Consider the following 23,713-nt stretch of genomic DNA (forward strand, 5'->3'; position numbering starts at 1 on the left):
GTTTGCTTGAAGTGGAATTTAATGAAAAAAGTATTTCAGAATTTTGGTTAAGGCGACAGCAAGAATATCCTACTATTGGAAAATAAGCCCTGGTAACTCTTATTCCTTTCGCGACTACGTACCTATGCGAAACATCATTTTCGTCATTACTTATGTTGCGTAGGGGTGGGTGGAGGATCCAAGTAAAAGGCCAACAGTCGTTTCACAGCATTTATTGATGATTAAGGAGATACACGCAGTGTCACTGCCAAGTCCAGAATGACATGATATCGTCTACGTACCGCTTTATAAAGGGTAGATCTCTCAGGACGCCTAATCGGTTTACCTGTTGTATAGTCACGTATTCGGATATGTATTTTCCACGACATTGGGTCTCCCCGTACCGATTCTGAGAAATAACAAATAACGGTCATTGTTTAGCCTAAATGCACTTAGAGTCCAGATATAATCTTTGGAAGTAAGTGCATGCATTTAGTTAACCGATAACAGATATCCGTTGGTCTAAGTACAATTCACTCAATCCACGGCGTACGTAACACTTATATTAAAAAAATAAGCAAAGGTCATGCCTTTCCACGGAGACTTTGGAAGATGCTTTGCGAGTTAGCATTTCTGACATTGAACCCGATATCGATTTGTTATGTAAAAACATGCGACCTCATCTATCGCATTAAATTGTTTCATGTGTATAAATGTATGTATGTAGTTTATATTTAAAAAAAATGTTTTTAAGCAAGTTCCTATAATTTTGTACTGAATATTATAATTGTAATAATTACTGCCAAATAAAACTTTTACCTAGAAAAAAAATTTTTTTAGGGGCCGGGAATTAATTATTTCAAATTTAGGGGGTCGTGACATGAAAGTAATTGGGAAGCACTGATCTATAATACTGCAATGGTTCAACATTTTCAATAGAAGAATCGCATCGCATTTATGACTTTCAGAGATGACCTTCAGGATCCACCTGGGTGGGGTGGCGGTGGGAGTTGAGCATGCACCGGCTCAGGGCCTACGGCAACCGGCAGCGGGAGTCTTCGGCCATCAACAACCTTGGTGCAGCAAGGGTAGGTTAAGGGTGTTGACTGAGTGTGAGGTCTGGGGCTCTGGGGGTGGTTCTGGGGGGGCGCCTGCGTGCAAGTCGGGTCGATGTAGCGCCACAGGTGCCCGGGCGCTCAGTGCTCCCGCGGCCGGCATGCCGTGCGCCCCGCGGCACCGCCCCCCCATCCCCTGCACCAGGTAACTACACTCACCCCCCCAACCCCCACTTAACGTATCGCCGTACACACACACGTAAAATTGGCACACACACGTGAAGTGGGCACAAACGCGATGATTCGCAACGGTGATGATCCGAAAAAAGTTCTAAAAATTCAAAAACTCTTCGTTTTATTTAACTTTTGTGTGTTTTCTTTTGTTTAAATTTGTTTTCGTTTGGAAAAAATTGAAGTTGAACAATTTTTGGGCCGGTGAAAAATTTGATGTGTGTGGTATAATATGTAGGTAATTTGGCTGCTATTATAACACTTTTAAATTTTTAATTATATTTATTTAACTAATAATCATTATTCATAAAAAATAAGCATGGCGGAAATTTCTAATTATTTTAAAACGATACATTCTTTACTTTTGTTGACATGAAATTTATGAATAATATTAATTAGTATATTTATCTAGTTAAATGCAAAAAACATATTTTTTGTTCATTTATTATTCATTTGTTTTAAAAAATAAATAAATTAGGTGTCAATCAATTTACTATATGAAAATAGTACATATTAATTGCTTAAACATAATTATAATAAAAGTTCATATTTTTGATTTAAAATAAAAATAAAATAGTGTATAAATATAATAAATATTCTTCCTATCTATAGATATCTATCTTTACATATACATATGTATGTATAGTAGACTAAAACTTTAAAACGGCATTCCAAAATCCGTCTACGCCTATGTAATATGAAATAATATGCTAAATTTGATTGAACAAACATACATCAATTTTCTACATAAAATTTGAATATGTTTCACCTCTGAGAATAGGTTTAGCGTTTAATAATATCCGTAATGGAATTTTCTGATTTTTGGAGATTATTTTTTCCGTTCCCTCCAGCTTCCTAAAAATAATAATCATAAAATATTGTTTACGTTTAATTTTGACTTGTTGGTTTGATTCTCAATTTGGGTCAATCCGTACAATTTGAAGGCTACACGGGACGTTTCCAGAGCCTTTACAAATAGGTTACACACAGTCGCCCTTGACCCGTTCCCTACCAACAGGTCTCGAACGGCCCATCCGAACTGCACACAGCTCCAGATCGCGAACCGGACACACTCTTGCACAGCATCGTGGCAAGAGAGAACGTGACATTACTATTCGGCACCCCTTTACTATAAAATACTATTTAAGCGCTTCTTTATTATCCTTCATATCATCGTATTGATTATTTGAATGGCTCGGTGTAACCGATGAAAACCAAATTTTAAATATAATCAATAAATAAGTCGACAGTAATGAAGCTTTATTGATTGAATCGATCAATTTCAATTGAATTTTTAGTGGAGGAGATGTTGAGTCCGAAGATGCAACGCGCCGTGCGCGTTAACGATGCTCAGCTTCTACATCTAGCCGATCGCGCCCAATACGATCACTCGCAGGTAAAGAGTTAATGACATACAATCTCATCAAATTAGTTTTGTAATAGACGTGTTTTAATTTTTTTTTATTTTTGTACAGGCGGGTTACCTGTACAAAAGAACTGCAGACAATAACAAATGGCAACTTCGATGGTTCGTGCTTTATCAGGTATTTTTTTTTACTACTATTATCTAGCTTGTGTAATTATTTTTTTACGTTATTAAGTAGTGTCGTTTGACCCAGATTGACCCGGTGGGGTTTTTAAGGCTCGCCTTTGAAATTATTTTTGATGGGTACGAAAAATTTTATAAAATAATAAATTGTTTTCGTCGCTGATTTACGTGTACGCTCTGGAATACAGTGGCGTATCGTGGCCGGTGTATTTGTTTACGGGAATCTAAACGAGTGGCGCGCACGGAAAATGTATGGCGTGTCTTTTGCTGATAGTCAGCACGAACGAAGGCGTGGAGCGTTTGATACGCAAAATATAAAAATGGAATAAAAAAATGGAGAGAGGGCGAGAAAGAATAATGAATTATGTTCGTGCGGTTCACTGTCAAAATTTTACACGCGATTACGGTGAAATATGACATTATTTTCCGCCACATTTGCCTAACGGTTTCCGTTGAAAATCGTCACCGACGACGGTGACGGCTCAATGTCAAGATTATAATATTAATTCAGTCGTAAAACAATGCTAATTGGATGTAAAGTTATTTTTTATTTTACTTTCCATTAATTCGGAATGATAAATCCGTTCCTATATTAGAGTAAAAATACTTGGCATTTTCTATAAGAACAGAAAACATACTAGAAATTCAGATGGAATGAAAATTTTCTACGAATTCATGTAAACGTTAATATTTAATTTATTACAAATTCATTACAATTCATATCTCACTAGAAACTCCATGATATACTAGAGTTATTCTATTTATACTTGGATTCGAATCTACATAAGTCGCATTAAATATGAATTATATAATTTTTACCATAGGTGCCATTAACAGGTTGTCTCAAAGTGACACCATACATAAATAATAAGCACATTCTACAATGCAGGTAGCTATATTTAGCAATGAACTAATTCGGATTTGCGATAAATTTTTGAATAACGGAGGATGGGATGCTTATTTTGTTGGATCCGTCAGAAAAATTAAATTGGATAAAATGCCAAACTTTAAGGGCAAAAACACATTGAATCCGTACGCCTTGAACGTCCTCGGGATCATTATTAATTCGCACGATCTAACTATTTTGACAAGTTTCTCCTACGTTTCTTCAAATATGGAAATCACCGTTTTCGATCACTGTCAAATCTACGTATGTAAATACAAAGAAAATTCGTTATCGAAAACACTCCAGGGGATTATTTTGGTCTGGCATAGTGACATGTGCAAAACTATCTAAAAAAATCACGATTCTGTGAGTCTGCGGCCTAAAAGGGATTCTAAGAAATTTCATCGCGGGGATTTCATGCAACTATTTTTTAATTATACTATACGGCAATAAAAGTTTTCGAACAAAATTTCTAATTAATTGTTTTGTTGATAGAAAGCTGGAAATTTTTCAGTTAGTTTTATAAAAAAGAGTAAATACATATGTATGTATGATTCAAAAAATCATTTCTCCAAATATTTTAATTTGCTTTGCTTTACAATTTAAAATGTTTATCGTGTTCTCTATTTTTTTTTTCTTATTTAAATGTTTGGCTACAGTGTCGTTTTGGACAACTGTAAAGACACTGGCAAAAAATTACATAAAAATTAAAGATTAATATTGTGTAAAATATATTTGCATGAAATCTGTCAGTGAGTTGTCCCCGCGATAAAAAATCACCGGGATTAAATGCTCGGACACGCTAGACCAGTATTTCCCATTTACTTTCATGTCACGACCCCCTAAATCTGAAAGAATTAATTCCCGGCCCCTAAAAATTTTTTTTTCTAGTTAAAAGGTTTATTTGGCAGTAATTATTACAATTATAGTACACATATTTATATTCAGCACAAAATTATAGGAACTTGCTTAAAAACATTTTTTTTTAAATAAAAACTATACACACATGAAACAATTTAAAGCGATAGATAAAGTCGCATGTTTTTACAAAACAAATCGATATCGGGTTCAATGTCAGAAATCCTAACTCGCAAAGCATCTTCCAAAGTCTCCGTGGAAAGGCATGACCTTTGCTTATTTTTTAATATAAGTAATGATGAAAATGCTGTTTTGCATAGGTACGTAGTCGCGAAAGGAATACGAGTTAACAGAGCTTCTTTTCCAATAGCAGGATATTCTTGCTGTCGCCTTAACCAAAATTCTAAAATATTTTTTTCATTTAATTCCACTTCAAGCAAACTATCTGATCTGATATCGATCAACTCTTCTTGGGCTGTCCACGTAATATGATCATATTTTAAGGACTTGGCAAATGGTGTTCTTATCCAATTGTTCCTTTCATCCTCATTCAAGTTTGGGAAATATTTTTTGAAAAATTGTATCAATTCGGCCATGTGATATTTTATTATTCATGAGAAAATCATTGAAACACGAAAACATCTCCGTGCATCCTTGACTAATACCTTTTGACCACAAAGAAAGCTTTTGTTGGAAAGCTTGAAGTTTTATGTTCATTATCAAAATGTTGCTTTCTTTTCCCTGAAGCGAAAGATTTAGTTCATTGACTTTATCATAAAAATCCGCCAAATAAGATGCAAAACACATCCACTTCTCATCTAAAAATAAAGAAGCGAGATCTGGTTTTTTGTCGTAAAGAAAGAGGCGAAGTTCGTCACTAGGCTCTTTAAATGCTGTATTTTTTATTTATTTTTTTGTATCTTAATTTTTTGCTTTTGCTTTTTGTTGTATCTTTTGATTTTTTATTTTATTTTTTGTTTTCTCCCTCTCTTATTTTATTATATTATTTTATTATGTAGGCCATTGTGGCGCATTAGGTTCTCCCTGTAATGCCACAATGGTCAAAAAACGTTAAATAAATAAACTCGTTTTAAAACCTTTCCGCAAGATAGCCATCGCACTTCAGTATGATACAGTAAAACTCCGTGCACTGAATCCATCTCTTAGCACAAAATGCTAAATAATATTGTATTTAAAGCATTACTTTTCACAAAATTTACTATTGACAAAACATCATTTAAAACTTTACTGAGTTCACAACATATATGTCGAAAAACTAGATGTTCTCTATGTATTATGCAGTGAATATGTTTCGCATCGGGGCATACCTTTTTTACTTCAGCTTTAAATCCCAGTCATAGCTACTGCACCGTCAGTACATATTCCAACACATTTTAACCAATCAATTTCATTCTCGGAAAATAACTCATCTACTTTCTTAAACACATCTATTCTTTTTGTTGTTGATGAAAGTTTCCGACAGAAAAGAAAATCATCAAATAGTTGTAAGTCATATTGATATCTTACAAAAACTATTAACTGTGCGCAATTTGTAATATCATTAGTTTCATCGAGCTGTATTGCAAAGAATTTGCTTTAACAGAAATTTTAACAGACTTAAATATATACATTCCCTAAATATGTAATGTGGAAAAATATTCAATAATTGAATAGTTGTACTTTCTACTGAATATTTTCGCGGCCCCCGCGAGAAATCCAACGGCCCCCAGGGGGTCGCGACCCCCAATTTGGGAAGCACTGCGTTAGACGATTGATCTGGATTTAATGATCATCCAGATCTTGCCAGCAGCGTATATACCTAAATTGAACAATTATTCCGGCCGGAATTTAAACCCTCAATTTCTTTACTGGTGAACAATGGTTTAACCAGCGAGCTATAATGTGGCTCAAATATAAAACGGAACTCGGTATATGTACAATGTACATACATATGTATGTTATACATAAGTAGAACGACACAACTTGCAGACCTAACTATCAAAAACCGATAATTGGATTTTAAGAATTTGGTGTTATGCGCTGTTTTTATTTTAAAGACTTGTTTTTCGAACTACTATACCAAATATTATTATAATAGACCATCATTCATTGAAGTAATATTTATGAAACGCTATAGAACTAGCGTTTCATAAATATTACTTCAATGAATGCGTACAATAAATGGTCCAGGTCCAGTATTGCTTTTGGAAATATTTTCTAATAATTTAAATATTTTATTAAACAAATAATATAAACAAGTAAGCTATATATTGGGCCAGTCAATTGTTATACGTTAAAAATACAAAATATAATATGTTTACAAATGAGCATATTCCCGCAAGTGGGCATAAATTTTATTCAACATTATTTCCGTTCGTGTTTCAAAATGTTTGAAATCTTAATGCAATCGCTTAGTGAACGTCCGCGTGTCCGGTCGATCGATATTTTATTTTATTTTATTTTATTGTCACAAATCAATACACACTCGCCATTACAGATTTGCTCCAATGCGACGGGTGTACGTTAATGAAATACATAAACAATCAGATATCAGAAATACAGTAATACATACATATACAATCAGAATATATAGAATATAACAATTAATCAGAAATAATAATCATAGTGACATCTATGGATTTCAGATTACTGCGTATAATTAATACAAATTATACACAGGCAGATTTTTGTGACAACAGGATTAGATTTAATACCAATTTTCAGGAACCGTTTCAGCAATGATCAGATAAAATTGGCAAACTCTGATAGAGAAACGATCGATTTGGAGTCACAAAACCCCCAAATCTAACCAGCAGTGGCGAGGACACGAACCTATGACCTCAGTGATGCTAAATATATACGCTATCACTAAGCCAAACTGCTGGCTAATATATCAAAACATTTTAATGCCAATAAATACTATATACATACATACATACATATATATCGTAGTAGCATGAAACATTGATAAAGCGACTCGTGTGAATTTCCTCGAGTAATAAATAATATTTTGTAAAATTGTGGAATAAATTATACGAGTTTTTATATTGAAGTATTTAAATTGGAAAACATTCAACTACAAGCTTCGTAGATAGCTGCGTATACCTTTTTTTTCTTTTCATAATTCCTTCGATCCCCGTTGGAAAGTTTCTGTTTTTATAATAAGAGATTATGTAAAAGCACGATTCAATTTTCTCGAAGTGAATTTAATTAACTGGCGTCGAAAATAGCCGAAATCTTTATTACGCAGCATACGACCGCAATTTATTAAAAAAAGAAATAAATTCTTACTATGTACAATATAAGCGCGTGTATATTTTCATATGAAATTACTCTCCTCTATTATTGTATTACGGTTTTTATTTAAATTTTTTTTTTGACAGAATTTGATGTTTTACTACGAAAACGAAAGCAGTACTCGACCCTCAGGTGTGCTTTTGCTCGAAGGTAGTTACTGCGAAAGATTGGTTTTGCGCTCTTCGAATCCTGATCGACAATTGGCGGTACATACACATATATTTTTTATTGCTGATTTCATCGTGCTAATTTTTGGGATTAAAAATTGATTTTCTTGTTTTTTTTTTGTGCAGCATTGTTTTACAATAACATACAGAAAGGAAAATCAACGACAGTATGAATTGAGGGCGGCAAACGAAGCCGATTGTGTACATTGGATCGATGCTATTAGAGATGCCAGGTATGTCTTCATTTTATTTTATTTCATCTTATTTGCCTTGTTTCCACTGTACTTCTTTTTATCATAGCTTTCGTCTGTATTTCCATCAATTTCATGGGTATATCTCTAATGCAAGGTTTCCCAAACTTTTTCTGCGATGGAACACTTGGCAAACCCGGAAAATTTAACGGAACACTTCGCTTATTTTATATTAGGTTGGGTAATTCCCAGGCCCGTCGAGAGGAATCTCGGGCTCTGGAAAATTAATTTCGGGCCCTATGACCCACTAAAAATAGATATAGGTATTTTTAATATGCGAAAAATATATCAAAACTATTAGAAAATACTTATAAATAACTATAATATAATATAAACCTAAACATATGAATAGGTAAGCACTTAATGACTTTGATGATTTAATTCCTTGAATTGCATATCTTCTTGATATCAGGCACAATATTGGTTGAATTCTACATAATATCTGGTGTGGCGTCGAGCCTGTCCCTGCACTTCGTTGCAGCATAATAAGAAAATCCCGCTTCGCATAAATAGGTTGTAGAAAACGGAAGTAAAACAGTAATATGTAGCTTGTTTTGAAAAATTGGGGTACTCTTCAGACAAACTCTCCCAGAAAAAAACTTCAACAAAATTTTGCCTGAATTATTTTGTTGTTGAATTATTCAATATGAAGTAGAAGATCTTTAAATGTGTTGCAGCGTAAAAAACATTTCCAAATTGTCGCGGAACACCTATTCAGGTTCAGCGGGACATAGTTTGGGAAACCCTGCTCTAATGTATAAATATTTGATGGAGAATTCGATATAATTTTTTGCTATTGTTCTATTTTTTCTTCAATTGTTAATTACATACATACATGTTATTGATGAAAGACGAACTAATAAACATTATTTCCTTTTTTTAACTATTCAGCTCATTTGAGAGTGCTAAATTTTATTACTGAGAGTACATACTAAATATTCGGTTCCTTTGAGAGAACTTTATTTTTAAATAAAATCAACATCCCTGCTGCTAAATAATGTCTTGCTTACAGAAAGAAAAATTATTTAGTTAACAGTGATTTCAAAATAGTCTCAATGAACGGCCATAGAAGGTACTAATGGGTCTGGGTCACTGCATCGAAAGTGACTGGAACGAAAGTCGAAAGAGCTGCCACCGGGTACTAATATACCATGCGTATTCAATGCAGTATTTTTGAAAGATGCGAGAACAATATCAATTTCGTATTCGTTCTTTATTAGTCGAAAAAAGTTTCACGCCCAAAAAAAGCCTGCGTGGCAACGTAGACGAATAAAATGGTCATAGACTAGATTGACCTGTAGTATAAAATAAGTTGTAGACATATTTATTACTGTAATAAAGGGGTGGTTCGTCTTTAAGAGCAACCGGGGCATTATGCCACACATTTCTACTAACCAAAAATGCAAAAAATTTGGTACATACATATATTGTTTCTTTATCCAGTTCATCACGTGGTGAGCAGAACTGGTTCGTAATTCAGTTCGGGGCAGTCGCTTATCTTCCGTACTCCCGTGGTCGCCAGCTTCAATTTACCTGCTACGCTGGCACTTGCGAGTGGTACTGTGTGTAGAGTGTAGAATGATCCGTATTTCCGTATACAGAAGATAGCTTTTAGTTGACTGCGTAAAGGTCTCTTTGTGGCAGAATACGCCAGTCCAGAGTATATTACATTGTACATAATATATATCTTTTTAGTGAGATATATTTGAAGTCGACCCGAAAGATTCTTAAATATTCGGAATTTCCATTTCAATTGCATTTTTTTCCGAATTTTAGTCAAATTTAAAAGTAATGGTGGCGTTTGTGAATTTTCAAAGTTAAAATTTTGTGCACCCCTGATCAAAAATATTTATTAAAGTGTGCTATAGATACATATATATATATATATATATATATATATATATATATATATATATATATATATATATATATATATATATATATATATATATATATATATATATATATATATATATATATATATATATATATATATAATTGTGGTGTCGTGTTCATCCCCAGCCACTGGCAAGATGAACGGTCGCTCAAATTAACGATGCGCGAAGAACGACACTCGAGACCTGGCGATCAAAAATATATGAGGCAACCCTCGTCCAGGGGCTGTGTTGCTGATAAAAAATTCCATATATTTTTAGACGACTCCTGGGAGCCATTCGAGCGTACCAATCCGAGAGGGTGGTCGACGGAAAAGCGAAAAAAGCGCCACTTTTATGCGTCGCCACCGCAACAGAATATTAAAAATAATGTTGCGAAATTGTGTGCGTATGTCGTCGACAGGTTAAAAATTAATCAAACGCATACGAAAAGAGGATCTTTTATTCATACATTTCGTGTGTACGCTTACCAGGGACTCACAAACTACGGCCCGTGGGCTGGAATGTAACGGCAAACGAATCTCAACTCGCATCTCTACAAAAATCAAAAATGGTAAAAAAAACGGCTTGGTTTTCCTAGTATGTACTTAGTACTTCAGATATTTCTATTTGGCCCTCGTTTCAAAATATTTGGATACGCCTGAAGCACACGCGCGATTGGAATTTTTTTTCTAGTCGCTTAGCCGGAAAATGAGCGTCTGTTTTCCAAACCGTTAAGTGATTTTATAAAATTATCGCGTGACTTATTACGGCATAACTGATATATAATAATAAAATAATTTGTGAAATTGGGAAAAGTGGTATAATTTTCCGGCACATGTTTGCGTATGAAAGTATAATAAATAGATTTGTTCTCAACCTGTTGCTCGAAAGCAACAATTTCGCCTTTTGACCTTTAACGACACGTAAAAATATCAAGATTTCCCGGAAAATATTATCCAACCCCCATCGTAATTCTACACCCGTTTTATATACAATAAAAACATTTTGTATTTCGAGCGTTCGCATGCCCATAAACGTGGCTTTTCTTTTTTATCTTTGCCTTTTTGGGAATGGGAAAGAGAAAGAAGATTGTTCTCTCCGAGAGGAGATTGATAAATATTTCAAATGACGAATGTAATGGACGAGGTACGACCGAAAAAAGGCGGAAAAGTATACTTTATTTTCCTCGGATGAAAAATTGACACACTAATATCCATGCGAGGTAAATGCGATATTATGCTTTTGAAACATTATTTCAAAAGCATAGAGGCAAAAGCAAAAGCAAAGGTCGATATTTATTTATACACATACTCAATTTTCAAACTGTCGACATTTGAACCTTTTGATAATATGAACAAGGTGGTGATAAAATTAAAAATTTGGATGTGACCAACCCATGACATTATCTATGTATTTGAGGAATGTAAGAAGATCACAAAACAATCGATAATTAAACATACATACATACTTGTTATGAGAGCATTTTCGATATAAATTGAGCGCAAATATAGGGAAACTTACACAAGACAAGTTCTAATTCCGGTTGCTGGATTTTGTTTAAATTTTTTTCATTGCTTAAAATCACTATAAATATTATACACATTAAGGGCGAAATCACTCTGCGGTGAATGTGATACGTGTTTTTTTTTAGATAGTTTTAAGCATATAAAAAAATGTGACGTTAATGGCACGCATGCATGGCACACGTCTTTTCAAAACCAGGGGTGTGGAAAAAATCGTGTGGTTACAACATTTTTGACTTTTTTAAGAGGAAAAAATTCCACTTCCGGTTTATTAAATTTAGTGCTTTTTTATTTTCATCTCATTAATACAAGGATTATACTTGAATTTTTTTGGGAAGAGCACACATGTTTAAAGGTTCGAAAAAGATAGTGGAAAAAAATCGAACAAGAGTAAGCTGCCACTTCCGGTTGACGGATATTAACCATATTTTATATATATAACTTTAATATTAAACTTAAATTTCTAGATATGAAATTTCACTTCAATAAACCAAAAGATTTCTAAGAAAAACATAAAAAAAACTCGATTCTCTAGAGTAATAGTACTACTTCCTTTTGAGGTAAAAATATTTAAAAAAATATTAAAATTTATAATTTCTATTATAAATTTTATTGAACTTTTGAAATTTTTCAAAATCTTGAGTTCGAATTGTCGCATGATCACAAAACTTCATTTATTGTTAGTATGTAGATAGATAAAGTAAAAAGCGAATATACTCTCAGTTCATTGTCACGATATTTTCAGCTTTAACAAAGTGGTGCTTCAGCGTGAGGAGTTGGAGCAGAGGCATCTTCATCTGCTGCAGGTGGTCGAGAGTGAACGCACTGCGAGGGCCCAGTATGCACAAACATGCGAAGACCTTGCTGCAGAAGTCGCAAAACTTCGCGCAGAGGTTATTATTCCATATATTTTCGAATAGTGGTCACCAAAGAAACAATTGCATTATATAACGTATAAAAAAATTGCCGTTTCACTAACTAGTAAATTTGATTGTAGTTATGTGCCTTGAAGAGGGAGTGGTGTCCTGGCGGTCGATCTGCTCCAACTCCTTCGACTAATCAGCAACATGATGCATTGGAGCTAAAGAAGATTAAGAAAGTTCAGGTATTTGTTTTTTATATTCATATATATATTCATATATATATATATATATATATATATATATATATATATATATATATATATATATATATATATATATATATATATATATATATATATAATTTTAACTAACTCAAGTATGAAGTGTATACATATGTATGTATGTTAAAGTGTATACATATACATATATGTATGTTGAAATTGAAGTGTATCATCTAGTTGGAATATATTCCATCTAACCTGGTACCAACTACCATTATAGTTGAAGTGTATTTTCAGTTATAATATATTTTGACTAGACGGAATATATTCCGTCTTACCCACGTAAGTTGATACGCCTAGCTATAGTGACGCCCTGGAGTACATTTATAATGTCACTTAACTTAACTGTAATAAATAAATATGGCAATTTACATTCCAACTGTTTAAAATATATTACAACTGAAAATACAGTTTAACTGTAAGTTGGTACCAAGTAAGATGGAGAGGTTAGGTTTTCGGAAAACATCATTCGACTAGTAAGTTGAGTTGGAAAGTCACATTCTTGTTTTGAACACATTCTTAGAGCTATCGTAATACGGTACTCATTACCTTTATTCGTAATATCTATCAAATATTAACGTATTATTGAATTCAAAAACATCAGAGCTATCAAAACTCAACTGTTATATTACAACAGGCGGACATTGTTGCAAGTGTATTTGCGCTTGTACAGATATAATTTCCTAGTTGAAATGCATTCGAATATGAATGACCAAAAACGCCAGTCTGAATATACATATTATAACTGAAAATACACCTCGACTATACATATATGTATATACAGGTAAATCGATAAATTGTTTTCTAATAATCAAGTTATTTGATATGTCATCTCCTATCAGAATTTATCTAAAAATTGTTGAGAATAATCAATACAAATATGTGTATCATTAAATGTTCAACACATTCACTAAAACTTTATTACATATATTATATACATACTGACATTTATGTACATATAATATCTGATATATAATTTCGAAAGAGACTTTGTATGTTTGTATGTAAGGTTTGTTGGTAATCTAAAAACAAATCAAAGTTTTTATGACGACGATTCAATATGGTTGAGTATTGTTTTTTTTTCGATTTAAATAAATTTAATAAAAAAACAAATTAATGTTTACTATTAGATTCGCCATGTTTAAGCTATTATATTACAAATACTGAGCGAAGCCGGGTAAAACAACTAGTAATATATAAAAGAAAGACCGTTGTGTGTGTGTGTAATTCGTTTCTGATTAGCTATCGTCAAATTCGTATCTGATTGGCTGTCGTTAAATATTCATTTCATTTAAACTTAATATAAAAAATTGAATGTTTACTATCAGATTATCCATGTAAAATATTAATACATATTAAAAATACCAAGGGAAGCCGGTTAGAAACATTAGCAATATGTCGTACGAATTTAACTGGAGTTTAATGTGAAATAAATGTTTTATTTTCTATTCTCTTATTTTCTTTTATGTTCAGAGCTTCTTTCGTGGTTGGTTGTGTCGTCGCAGATGGAAGCAAATAGTAGAACAGTATATTAAAAGTCCACATGCTGAAAGTATGCGTAAACGCAATAGGTAACTAAGTTTGATTGATATACACATGTTTGTATTATATCAACTTTTATATGTATGTAAATTTATTTTTTAATATTTGATTACTGTTATAGTTTAGTATTTCGTATGGTAGAAGCCGAAGAGGAATATGTGGAACAAATGGAAATTCTGGTACTGATAATACACTGCATATTTTATGAATACTCAAGCTATGACATGTTTGAAATATCAATAACTTTTTTACATTGAAGGTGTCATGTTTTTTGAGACCATTTAAAATGGCGGCAAGTTCCAAGAAACCACCATGTTCTCACGAAGACGTCAATTCAATATTTCTCAATAGTGAAACGGTATTGTTCCTTCATCAAATTTTCCTGAAAGGGTTGACGTCGCGGATGGAATCGTGGCCGACGCTGGTTCTAGGTAAGATATTTTTACCATTGCGTTCAAAAATTATGAATACGTACATACATATGATATATTAAAATGTGGAACTACCAATCATTCGATGTTGTGTTTTCGTAGACGATAGTTGCTTTTGTTTTGGTTTTATTTTTGGTTCGGTAGTGACCTACCCGTGAGTCGGGACTTTTGCGTCAAGACCGTCTAAGTCTGTATATAGAAAAACTTTCTGGAGCAGGTGATCTGTTCGACATGCTGCTGCCGATGCTGTCTATCTATCAGGAGTATGTCAGGAGTCACCATTATTCGCTGCAGGTGCTTACAGAGTGCAAACAGGGTGCTCAGTTTGCTGCACTTCTAGCGAGATTGGAAGCCAAACCAACATGTCAGGGCAGATCTTTAGAGACGTTCCTCACATATCCTATGCATCAGGTATATTATTTAATTTTTGAATTATCCAAAGTATTTTGACAATTTTCCATATTGTGTTTATAATGATTATATACATATGTAACTTCTCATTCAATAGGTTCCTAGGTATATCATTACTCTTCATGAACTGTTGGCACACACGCCACACGATCACGTTGAACGACGTTCCTTGCAACATGCTCGCCAACAGCTTGAAGATCTCTCCAGGCAAATGCATGATGAGGTATTCGTGCTCTATCCGTATGAGTCAAATTGAAATGAATTATGTTTTAACGAGTGACACGAATGGTTGTAGGTGAGTGAAACTGAAAATCTAAGAAAGAACTTGGCCGTAGAGAGGATGATAATAGAAGGCTGTGATATACTCCTGGACGTGAACCAGGTTTTTGTAAGACAAGGTGCGTATGTGTGAGATGCACTTTATTAAAAAAAGAAAGAAACAAAATCTTTGTCCATCGAAATTTTTCATTTTTATTCCCAATCTTTTCTCGATTTTCACCTAACTTTTCACACGTTGTTTTGTCTTGAGCATTTACTTTTTTTTGACGATAAAATTATTCAGGCTTTTAATTTTTATTGATAGGAAAATCACGGAAACCGCCGTTAGAGGTAATTAAAATTTTGGGATAGCTTTGTATTCTAGTTTCAGCTTGTATAGGCTTCATTATATTATAAAAGAATCAACGTTTTCGATTGATTCGATCGCTTATGTTTATTTGCAGCTATAAATAACAAACACACATCACATCAATATTCAATATACCCATATATAAAAATAGTTTCCGAACAAAATATTCTATTCAACATTTATTTTATAAAAATAGCACATTTGTTTAAGAAACGTTAATTTTATTATACAGATGTAGTGCGCATAATATAATTTTTACTTGATTTTTCGTGCATGATTTTCTTTCTTTTTTTTTTGATTGTTTTAATTTGAGCTAAATAATAGGCTTTAGAATAGGAAAAATTGCATGCGATTTTTTGATAACTATAGTTATTTAGCTCATCAAACTAATAGTAATAGATACAGTTTATAACAGTGAAATTTGATACATTTTAAAACCTCAAAAGTAAAATAATCATTTTTGTACTTCTATAAAAAATTTGAAGCGTTATTTGACTTGAAGCAGTTCCCTATTATAAAAATTAAATCAAATATTATTATTTGAATGTATGAAAATTAATCAAAAACAAAATTAAACTAGTACAAATTGCGTATGTTATTTTTCCAATAATTATAATTAAAAATATTATTATCAGTGATAGACACCCGCTATTGTGATTTTATAAGGAATTTCCATTTATATGTGTACTTCAATTCCAATTCATTTAATTGACTGATGTAATCAACCATTCAATAAAATAACCGGTGACTATGCTTTCAAAGAATTTTTAATTAGGTATTCCAAGACACGCTCGGACAGATCTTAACACTTTGAGCTCTATACATATGTATGTATACAGTATAATATTATTCCAGAGTCCAAACAAATATAAAATTTTCATATTAATATGTGCCATGTTGATCAAAGTGTTATGTTGATGTCCGGAGTGGTCACACACCACCCCTTATCCTATGGGGTGTGTGGGTGTTTGGTGTCGGTGGTGTCAGCGGTGTGGTGGTGTGTGTGTGTCTACAGGCACCCTGAGCCAGGTGTGTGGTGGCAGCAGCAGTGGCCGCGGTCGGAGGTCTCTGCAGCCGAGGCAAGCGTTCCTCTTCAGCCACCACCTAATCCTGGGCACAAGAGCGGCTGCTGGTCGGCTGCACCTACTACCAGATACTGGAAGAGTGCCGCTAGCCGATGCCATGCTCATCGAAGACCCTAACAATTTGGATGACGGTGAGTATCATATAGCATCTTTGAACTGAAATGATGTTGATGTTGAAAATGATGTTCCTAATTGAGTCAATTGCATTATTTTACAGATTCATCTTCAGTGTGTTCAACATCATCAACTACCGACAATTTTCAAAATAGAGATTTTAAAATAATTTTTGACAGTAAAGGCAACCAACTCTCAGTTCATTTAGGTTAGTTCATTCTGTTCACAAATAATAACTATGAAGTATCTTTGTAACATGTATACAGGCATCTAATACCAAAATCAAAAAACAGTACTTTGCGTTTATACTTAATCTATATTTTCTTTTACATATGATTTTTGTTTAATTTTTTTTTTACCAAATATTATTATAATATAATATATATAATTCATGAAAATAAAATTTTGATAAATACATTCATGCAAATATTATATTTAACATAAATCATTTTCTTTACCAAAGTTTCAGAATAATATGTTTAATTCCATTTTATTTTTAAATTTATTTATTTTTTATTGTTAAATTGAAATTTTGGAAGCAAATTTTATAATTAATAAAATATAGCATCATAGAAAATGATTTGATGCAAAATGAATGTTACAGTTGCTGCAAGCGTTCAAGAAAAGGCAGCTTGGACCAGCGACATAGTTCAATGTATGGAAAACGCTCAGTGGACCGAAGCCGGAGTTGGGTCTGGAGGAGCTGGTGGCGACGGAACATCCCTTTCCGTACATCCAGGAGTACGTAGCGATCCGAGACTCTTCACAGATGACGTCGATATTCGCTTCTCCAGAGCTCTTAACTCGTGCAAAGTGCCCCAAATAAGATATGCCACACCTAGTAGACTTCTCGAAAGACTCACCGGTAATTACCGAACCGAAACTTGGAATTCGACATTGAATTTGATGAATATAAGTGTTTTGTTTGTGTTTTGTAGATTTACGTTTTTTGTCCGTCGATTTTTTGAACACTTTTCTGTTAACGTATCGCGTTTTTACGGATGGTGAGACTGTACTAGAGGCTCTCAGGAGAGTGTTTTATGCCGAAGCTGATCCCGGAGGTGCCATATTAAGTGAAGGTGCTACAAGTGACGGTGGAGAAGGAGCTGATGGTAGTTCACAGCCATCTGAATTGAGAGCACCTTCACCGAGCGCCACTACAAGCCGGAAAGCTAGTGCTGCCAGTTCCGTTTCAGGTAACATAATACTCTATTTTTATTCATATTTTTAATATTCTTATTATTCTTTATTTAGTTTGAAATAAGAAATATAAATTATTCTCCAGAGTAATGATGTACGACTTCGAATTAAAAAAAATTACTATACGAAAATATTGATGTAATTTCATGTCTGTAGTAAAGCATGTGGCTTATATTACATACATATATAATATATTATACCTATAGAATATCAAATTTGAAGTTAAATTTCTTGCAAATAAAATTATTATTTGATAATTTTGTAAGTAAAGATCCACTGTTATATCTAGAAAATCGGCAAGCGGCGAGAGCAAACATTTCCCTAGCCCAAGCATGTAACAGGTTAGGCTATTTGTAAAGATGATAGCGCCATAAATTATCTAGATATAACATACCTACGTACATATATAATATTAATATAATTTTAATGCATGCTCTAGTACCCATAATATTTAATGATTTCGTATTCGGCATTTTTTAAATATTTTTAATACAATATGTATGTAAATAATAATAAACATTATCGTATATACTTTTGTTCGTATGTAATATCGTATGCTGTATTTATACGTTTATGTCATGTTTTTAATTTTCGTTTATTTTTTATTATGGGTGTTTTATTGTTCAAAGGTTATGGTTCAGAGCAAAGTGACCGTGATTATCAAAGTAGAAGTTGGCGATGTAGCCTCAAAAAATGTGCGTAATTTGAATATATTATGTAGTGTGTTTTTAGAATTTTTACAGTGTTTTGTTTCCTGTCTAATAAAAATAATCAATATTTCAAGTCAAGGTCTGTGCCACCATATTATTGATCAAATAATTTCAAATTCATTACAAAAGTGATCTTGTATTCATATTTTTATATACTTGTAAAGCTATTTTGATATGGATATGTATAAACTACAAAAATTATATACATATATTTAGTTCAATTACATATGTACATGTATTTAAAGAAATCACAATTAAAATATTATTTTCAGTCGACGAAGAATTGAGAGAACAAAGAGTATCATCACCTGCACCACCAATAGTTCCAAGGTCTCGTCGTTCTTCAAATGCTCAACAGGTTGGATTATTATTATAAATTCAACTTATTAATATTACGGTTAAAAACATAAAATGATTACTTCTATTTTATTTTATTCAGACCACCGAAGAAGATAATTCTCATTTAACTATTCCAAAAATTATGGCATCATCTTCGAGTTCAGAAACATTAAAAGGTTTGATATATGTATATTTTGAATGGAAGATTGTTGATATTAACAAGATGATATTAATCCAGGTACAATTTCAGCTGGACCTTCTCCTTCTTCTCCAAGTAATCTAAGTTCAGTGACATTAGTTGGAAGTCCAGCTGATCCTGAAAAGAATCAAAAGCAACCAGACTATTTTAAACAACCAGAAACTAGTAAACAGCCAGAAGTTGAAACGCCAAAGAAGGAAACCAAATACAAACAAGAACATCAATATAAATCTCCAGATCATTCAAAGAAAGAACCTCCCGAACCGCCACAGCGCAGAAGAAATGAAATGTATAAGTCACCAGAAGAATATCCAAGAAAAGATAGTTATGACTCTCCAGAACAGAACAAGCCGAGACTCATGATGAAAAGAGAACCTGATCTATTACCTACATCCCCGCAGCATTTCCCCGTGAGAATTATTGTTTTTTTAATGTTTTAGCTTTTTTTAAGGTACTTACTTATGTTTTAATATAATTACACATGATTTAGATCGATTCTGGAAGCAGAAGATCGTCTAACGAACAAACAACTTCTAGAAGAGCATCCAGGTAAAAAAAAAATGTATTTATTAGGTAATAATATAATACAACAATGATAAAATCAATGTTTTACTACACGATGCTTTATTAATATTGATCATTGATTTAAAAATCGTTCAACTAAAGTGAACGAGTTAAATTTTGTAGTGAGCGAAGAGGAGATGGTTCCACAAGTGGGGGTAGCAGTTGGTGGAGTGCTGAACGTCGAGCGTCTGCTGACAGGCGAGCTTCGGCAGCTTCACATCGGTCTTCGTTATCTCAACATTTACTGCAGGTAACTTTTATGTATAGTATAAATAAACATGCACATTTAACAAATTTTACATATGTAAATATGTACAAGAAATATTATCTTGTAGACTTGCCGCCGGGAAGCCAGTCAACCGAGAGCTGGGGTTGTAATTACATCTTTCCGGCAATCTCATCGTAGGTTAGTAGCATATGCTTTCAAATAATAATTTATAGATATTTACGTGCTAGAATATTAAGATTAATTTAATAAGTAATCAATGAAAAGATAATGTTGTTAATTTTTTTTAATTAAAATTATTATAATGATATTACACACCCAACTTCGTATGTCATTTTGAGGTGATTTAATTCTGACGAAAAACAATAAATATTATTACAATTTATTACCCTGCCAGCTTTGCAGACGACCTGTGGTAAGTGGGATATAAGGAAAATTTCACGCTTGCTTAATTAATCTTACCTTTAATAACTGTAAAAACCCTGGTTCAACTGTATTATAAAAAATATTTATCCTCAATTGTAGAAGCATGTTAGGTAGCAATTTTGTACTGGTAGATAAAGACTGGGATGCGTATATAATTATATTTGACCTAAAACCATGGCTTACCAAGTAGAAAAATTACAAATATTATTTTTATACCACATTAATTATATTGTATTTATACAAAGTATATACCTCTCAGGACATTGGCAAATATTAGTACATTTAACACTAACAAAATCCTTTTTCCTTGCTTAGTACATCCAGTGGTTAGATGAGTTGCTTTTCCAATCTTCACCGATGAAACTCTGCTTAGAATATATTATTTTTAATTACAGCATACTATATTTTTCATATTATTATTATTACTATTAAAGGTGATTTTCCAAAAACAACCTTAGAAATGCTAGTAGAGCAATAATAGTGAGCACAAATATGGCACTAGAGGTTACTTCGCTTTGAATTTTGATATATACATAAATATACGTATATACATATGTACATACCTAAAATGTACTTACGTATTACCTATTTTATTTTTAGAGCACCCTTAAATGTTATATTTTAATATGTATTTATTTTTATTGAAATAAATTATAAATTTAGTTTTGAACTTTTTTAGAACTTTGACTTCTTATTTAATAAGAAAATGTACTACATTGGATAAGTAACGATGCATAGGATGGAGAAAATACCTTGTTGGTCATTATGTCTATTTTTTGTAATTAATGTATTTACTACAAGCAATAAAAGAAAAAATGACAAGGAATGTCTATTCTATGTATAACTTTTTGATTTGAAACACGAAACTACTTTTTAATTAATAAATAACACAATTCACAATAATTCCTATCCCAGGAGTAGTACGTCCACTGCAGCTGCAGCCTTTGCCATTGCAACTTCTGCATCGAGCAATCCAAGAGAACCGAAGCGGTCACCAGCAGCACCGAGAGATTCAGTTACTTCAACGGCAGCAACTATGCGTGTTCTAAATGTGTTGAGGTATTTTTAACATCACATAATCATAATGGTGCTAAAGTAATCAAGGGATAATTATTACAAATATTGTTTTGACAAATTTTATAGACATTGGGTATCGAAACACTCTGCAGATTTTTGGGCAGAGAGTCGTCTCCGTACTGAAGCGGCCAATTTTCTTGAAGATATTGTTTGCAGTCCAAATTTACTTCCCGCTGAACATCGCGCTGCTGCTCACTTGTTGAGATTATTGGCAAGGGATGAAGAAAGAAGACCCGATTTGAGAGCTTTGCTATCTCCGCCAATTGTAATATAATATAATTTTGTATACAAGTATTATAGTGTCGTAATTTTTACAGTTACATGGTTGATTCTATTTTTTTTAGTGTCCTAGTAAAGAAAGTATAGAAACTTTATCTGCATTAGAAATCGCAGAACAAATGACATTTTTGGATCATCAAATATTTGTATCTATCCGTAGCGAGTGAGTTTCTTTAAGATGCAAATAAATAATTGATATAATAAAATTTATTTTGTATTACATGTTGTGTTTTGATGATATACAGAGAATTTCTGGGTCAAGCTTGGATGAAAGCTGATAAAGCTGACCGTGCTCCTCATATATTAGCCATGACAAGACATTTTAATCAATTATCTACTCTTGTGGTGTCAGAAATTTTACGGAAAACAACCCTAGCAGGTACATAATAAGTATAATATTATAAAGGTAATTGAATCTTCGTGTCAAATATGAAGTGACACGTATGAATATTTATTGCAGGCCGAGTAGCAGCCATTGAAAAGTGGGCAGCTGTTGCTGATATTTCCCGTTGCTTACATAACTTCAACGGAACTCTTCAAGTGTGTGCTGCTTTTACTAATACATCAGTTTTTCGTCTCAAAAAAACATGGGAAAAAGTTTCAAAAACTGTAAGTTCATTTTTTTAATTACCAGAAGTTACTTTTATATATTTACTTTAGTACATACATATGTACATACTATTATATTAATTATCTTTATTTTAATTTTAAACTAATTTTAATTTTACATCATGCTATTTAAATGAAATTCTTATAGAATCAAAATTTTTATAATCTCTAAAATAATGAATATGTTTTATACATAGAGTAAACAGACAATAGAGAAATTACAAGCATTGGTTTCCTCGGATGGGCGTTTTCGTGCACTGCGAGATGCTCTTCATAGGTGAGTAATTATTGTTATAATGTTACATTTTTTTTATCAAATTATAGTTATGAATTAATGAAATAATGTATAATACGTTTTAAGATGTGACCCACCTTGTATACCATATTTGGGATTATATTTGAGTGATTTATCGTTTATCGAAGAAGGTACACCAAACTTTACACCCGAAGGCTTACTTAACTTTTCAAAAATGAGAATGGTAATAATTACATAATACATTTTAATATTTTATTTTGCACGTATTCGTATTAAAAATAAAATAATTTTATTTTTAGATTGCTCATGTTATTAGGGAAATTAGACATTTTCAACAAACGCCTTATAAAATCGATCACATACCGAAGGTAAATATTATTGACCATCGTATTTGTAAAAGGCTTATATGTATGTATCTAAAATCGTTATAATTTTTATTTCTTAGGTGTGCGGCTACTTACTTGATCCAACATTACATTTAGATGAGGAAACTCAGTATCGGCTTAGTTTGGAATTAGAACCGAGAGCTACGAGAGTACCACTACCACAAAATATGTAAACTGAAAAATTCCTACAAAACTAATTTCTTTATTTTAAGGAAAACGTTTCCATATAACATAGACATGAATTTATTTCAGATCTCCAAAAAAGCATAAATTTCTGTATTAAAATTACACATTCGTTCTATATGCATATTCCATTCGAAAGGTTACACTATTTTTAAAATCATATTTTTGTATATGTATTATATGTATATGCGTAATTCAATATAAAAGATTTTAGTTTGCATCTTATGGAAT

The 23,713-nt window shown here is 32.6% G+C and overlaps 1 protein-coding gene across 1 annotated transcript; it reads left to right on the forward strand.

Moving 5' to 3' along the window:
• The first annotated feature begins 949 nt into the window (after window positions 1–949).
• Window positions 950–23,472, forward strand: LOC143912614 (ras-specific guanine nucleotide-releasing factor 2-like). Its single transcript, XM_077431907.1, has 33 exons — window positions 950–1,067; window positions 2,564–2,661; window positions 2,741–2,809; window positions 7,942–8,061; window positions 8,149–8,255; window positions 12,419–12,566; window positions 12,671–12,778; window positions 14,291–14,388; window positions 14,481–14,538; window positions 14,619–14,790; window positions 15,008–15,201; window positions 15,299–15,424; window positions 15,497–15,599; window positions 16,845–17,045; window positions 17,132–17,236; window positions 17,633–17,893; window positions 17,967–18,224; window positions 18,858–18,923; window positions 19,211–19,296; window positions 19,378–19,453; window positions 19,516–19,886; window positions 19,967–20,025; window positions 20,164–20,290; window positions 20,376–20,446; window positions 21,608–21,751; window positions 21,836–22,034; window positions 22,114–22,211; window positions 22,294–22,427; window positions 22,509–22,657; window positions 22,855–22,934; window positions 23,019–23,136; window positions 23,213–23,281; window positions 23,359–23,472. Exons 1-33 carry the CDS (start codon window positions 950–952, stop codon window positions 23,470–23,472), a joined length of 4,305 nt encoding a protein of 1,434 aa, XP_077288033.1.
• Window positions 23,473–23,713: the final 241 nt, after the last annotated feature.

The sequence above is a fragment of the Arctopsyche grandis genome, chromosome 6 (genome assembly GCF_051622035.1).
Source record: "Arctopsyche grandis isolate Sample6627 chromosome 6, ASM5162203v2, whole genome shotgun sequence".
Lineage (NCBI taxonomy): Eukaryota > Metazoa > Arthropoda > Insecta > Trichoptera > Hydropsychidae > Arctopsyche > Arctopsyche grandis.

What these genes read in the sequence shown, in the direction of transcription:
- LOC143912614 (XM_077431907.1), top strand. Translation starts at nt 950, where the DNA reads ATGACCTTCAGGATCCACCTGGGTGGGGTGGCGGTGGGAGTTGAGCAT. An exon ending in ACAACCTTGGTGCAGCAAGG is followed by an intron (nt 1,068 to 2,563) that starts GTAGGTTAAGGG and finishes TTGAATTTTTAG; the next exon opens with TGGAGGAGATGTTGAGTCCG. An exon ending in GGGAAAAAGTTTCAAAAACT is followed by an intron (nt 22,658 to 22,854) that starts GTAAGTTCATTT and finishes TTTTATACATAG; the next exon opens with AGTAAACAGACAATAGAGAA.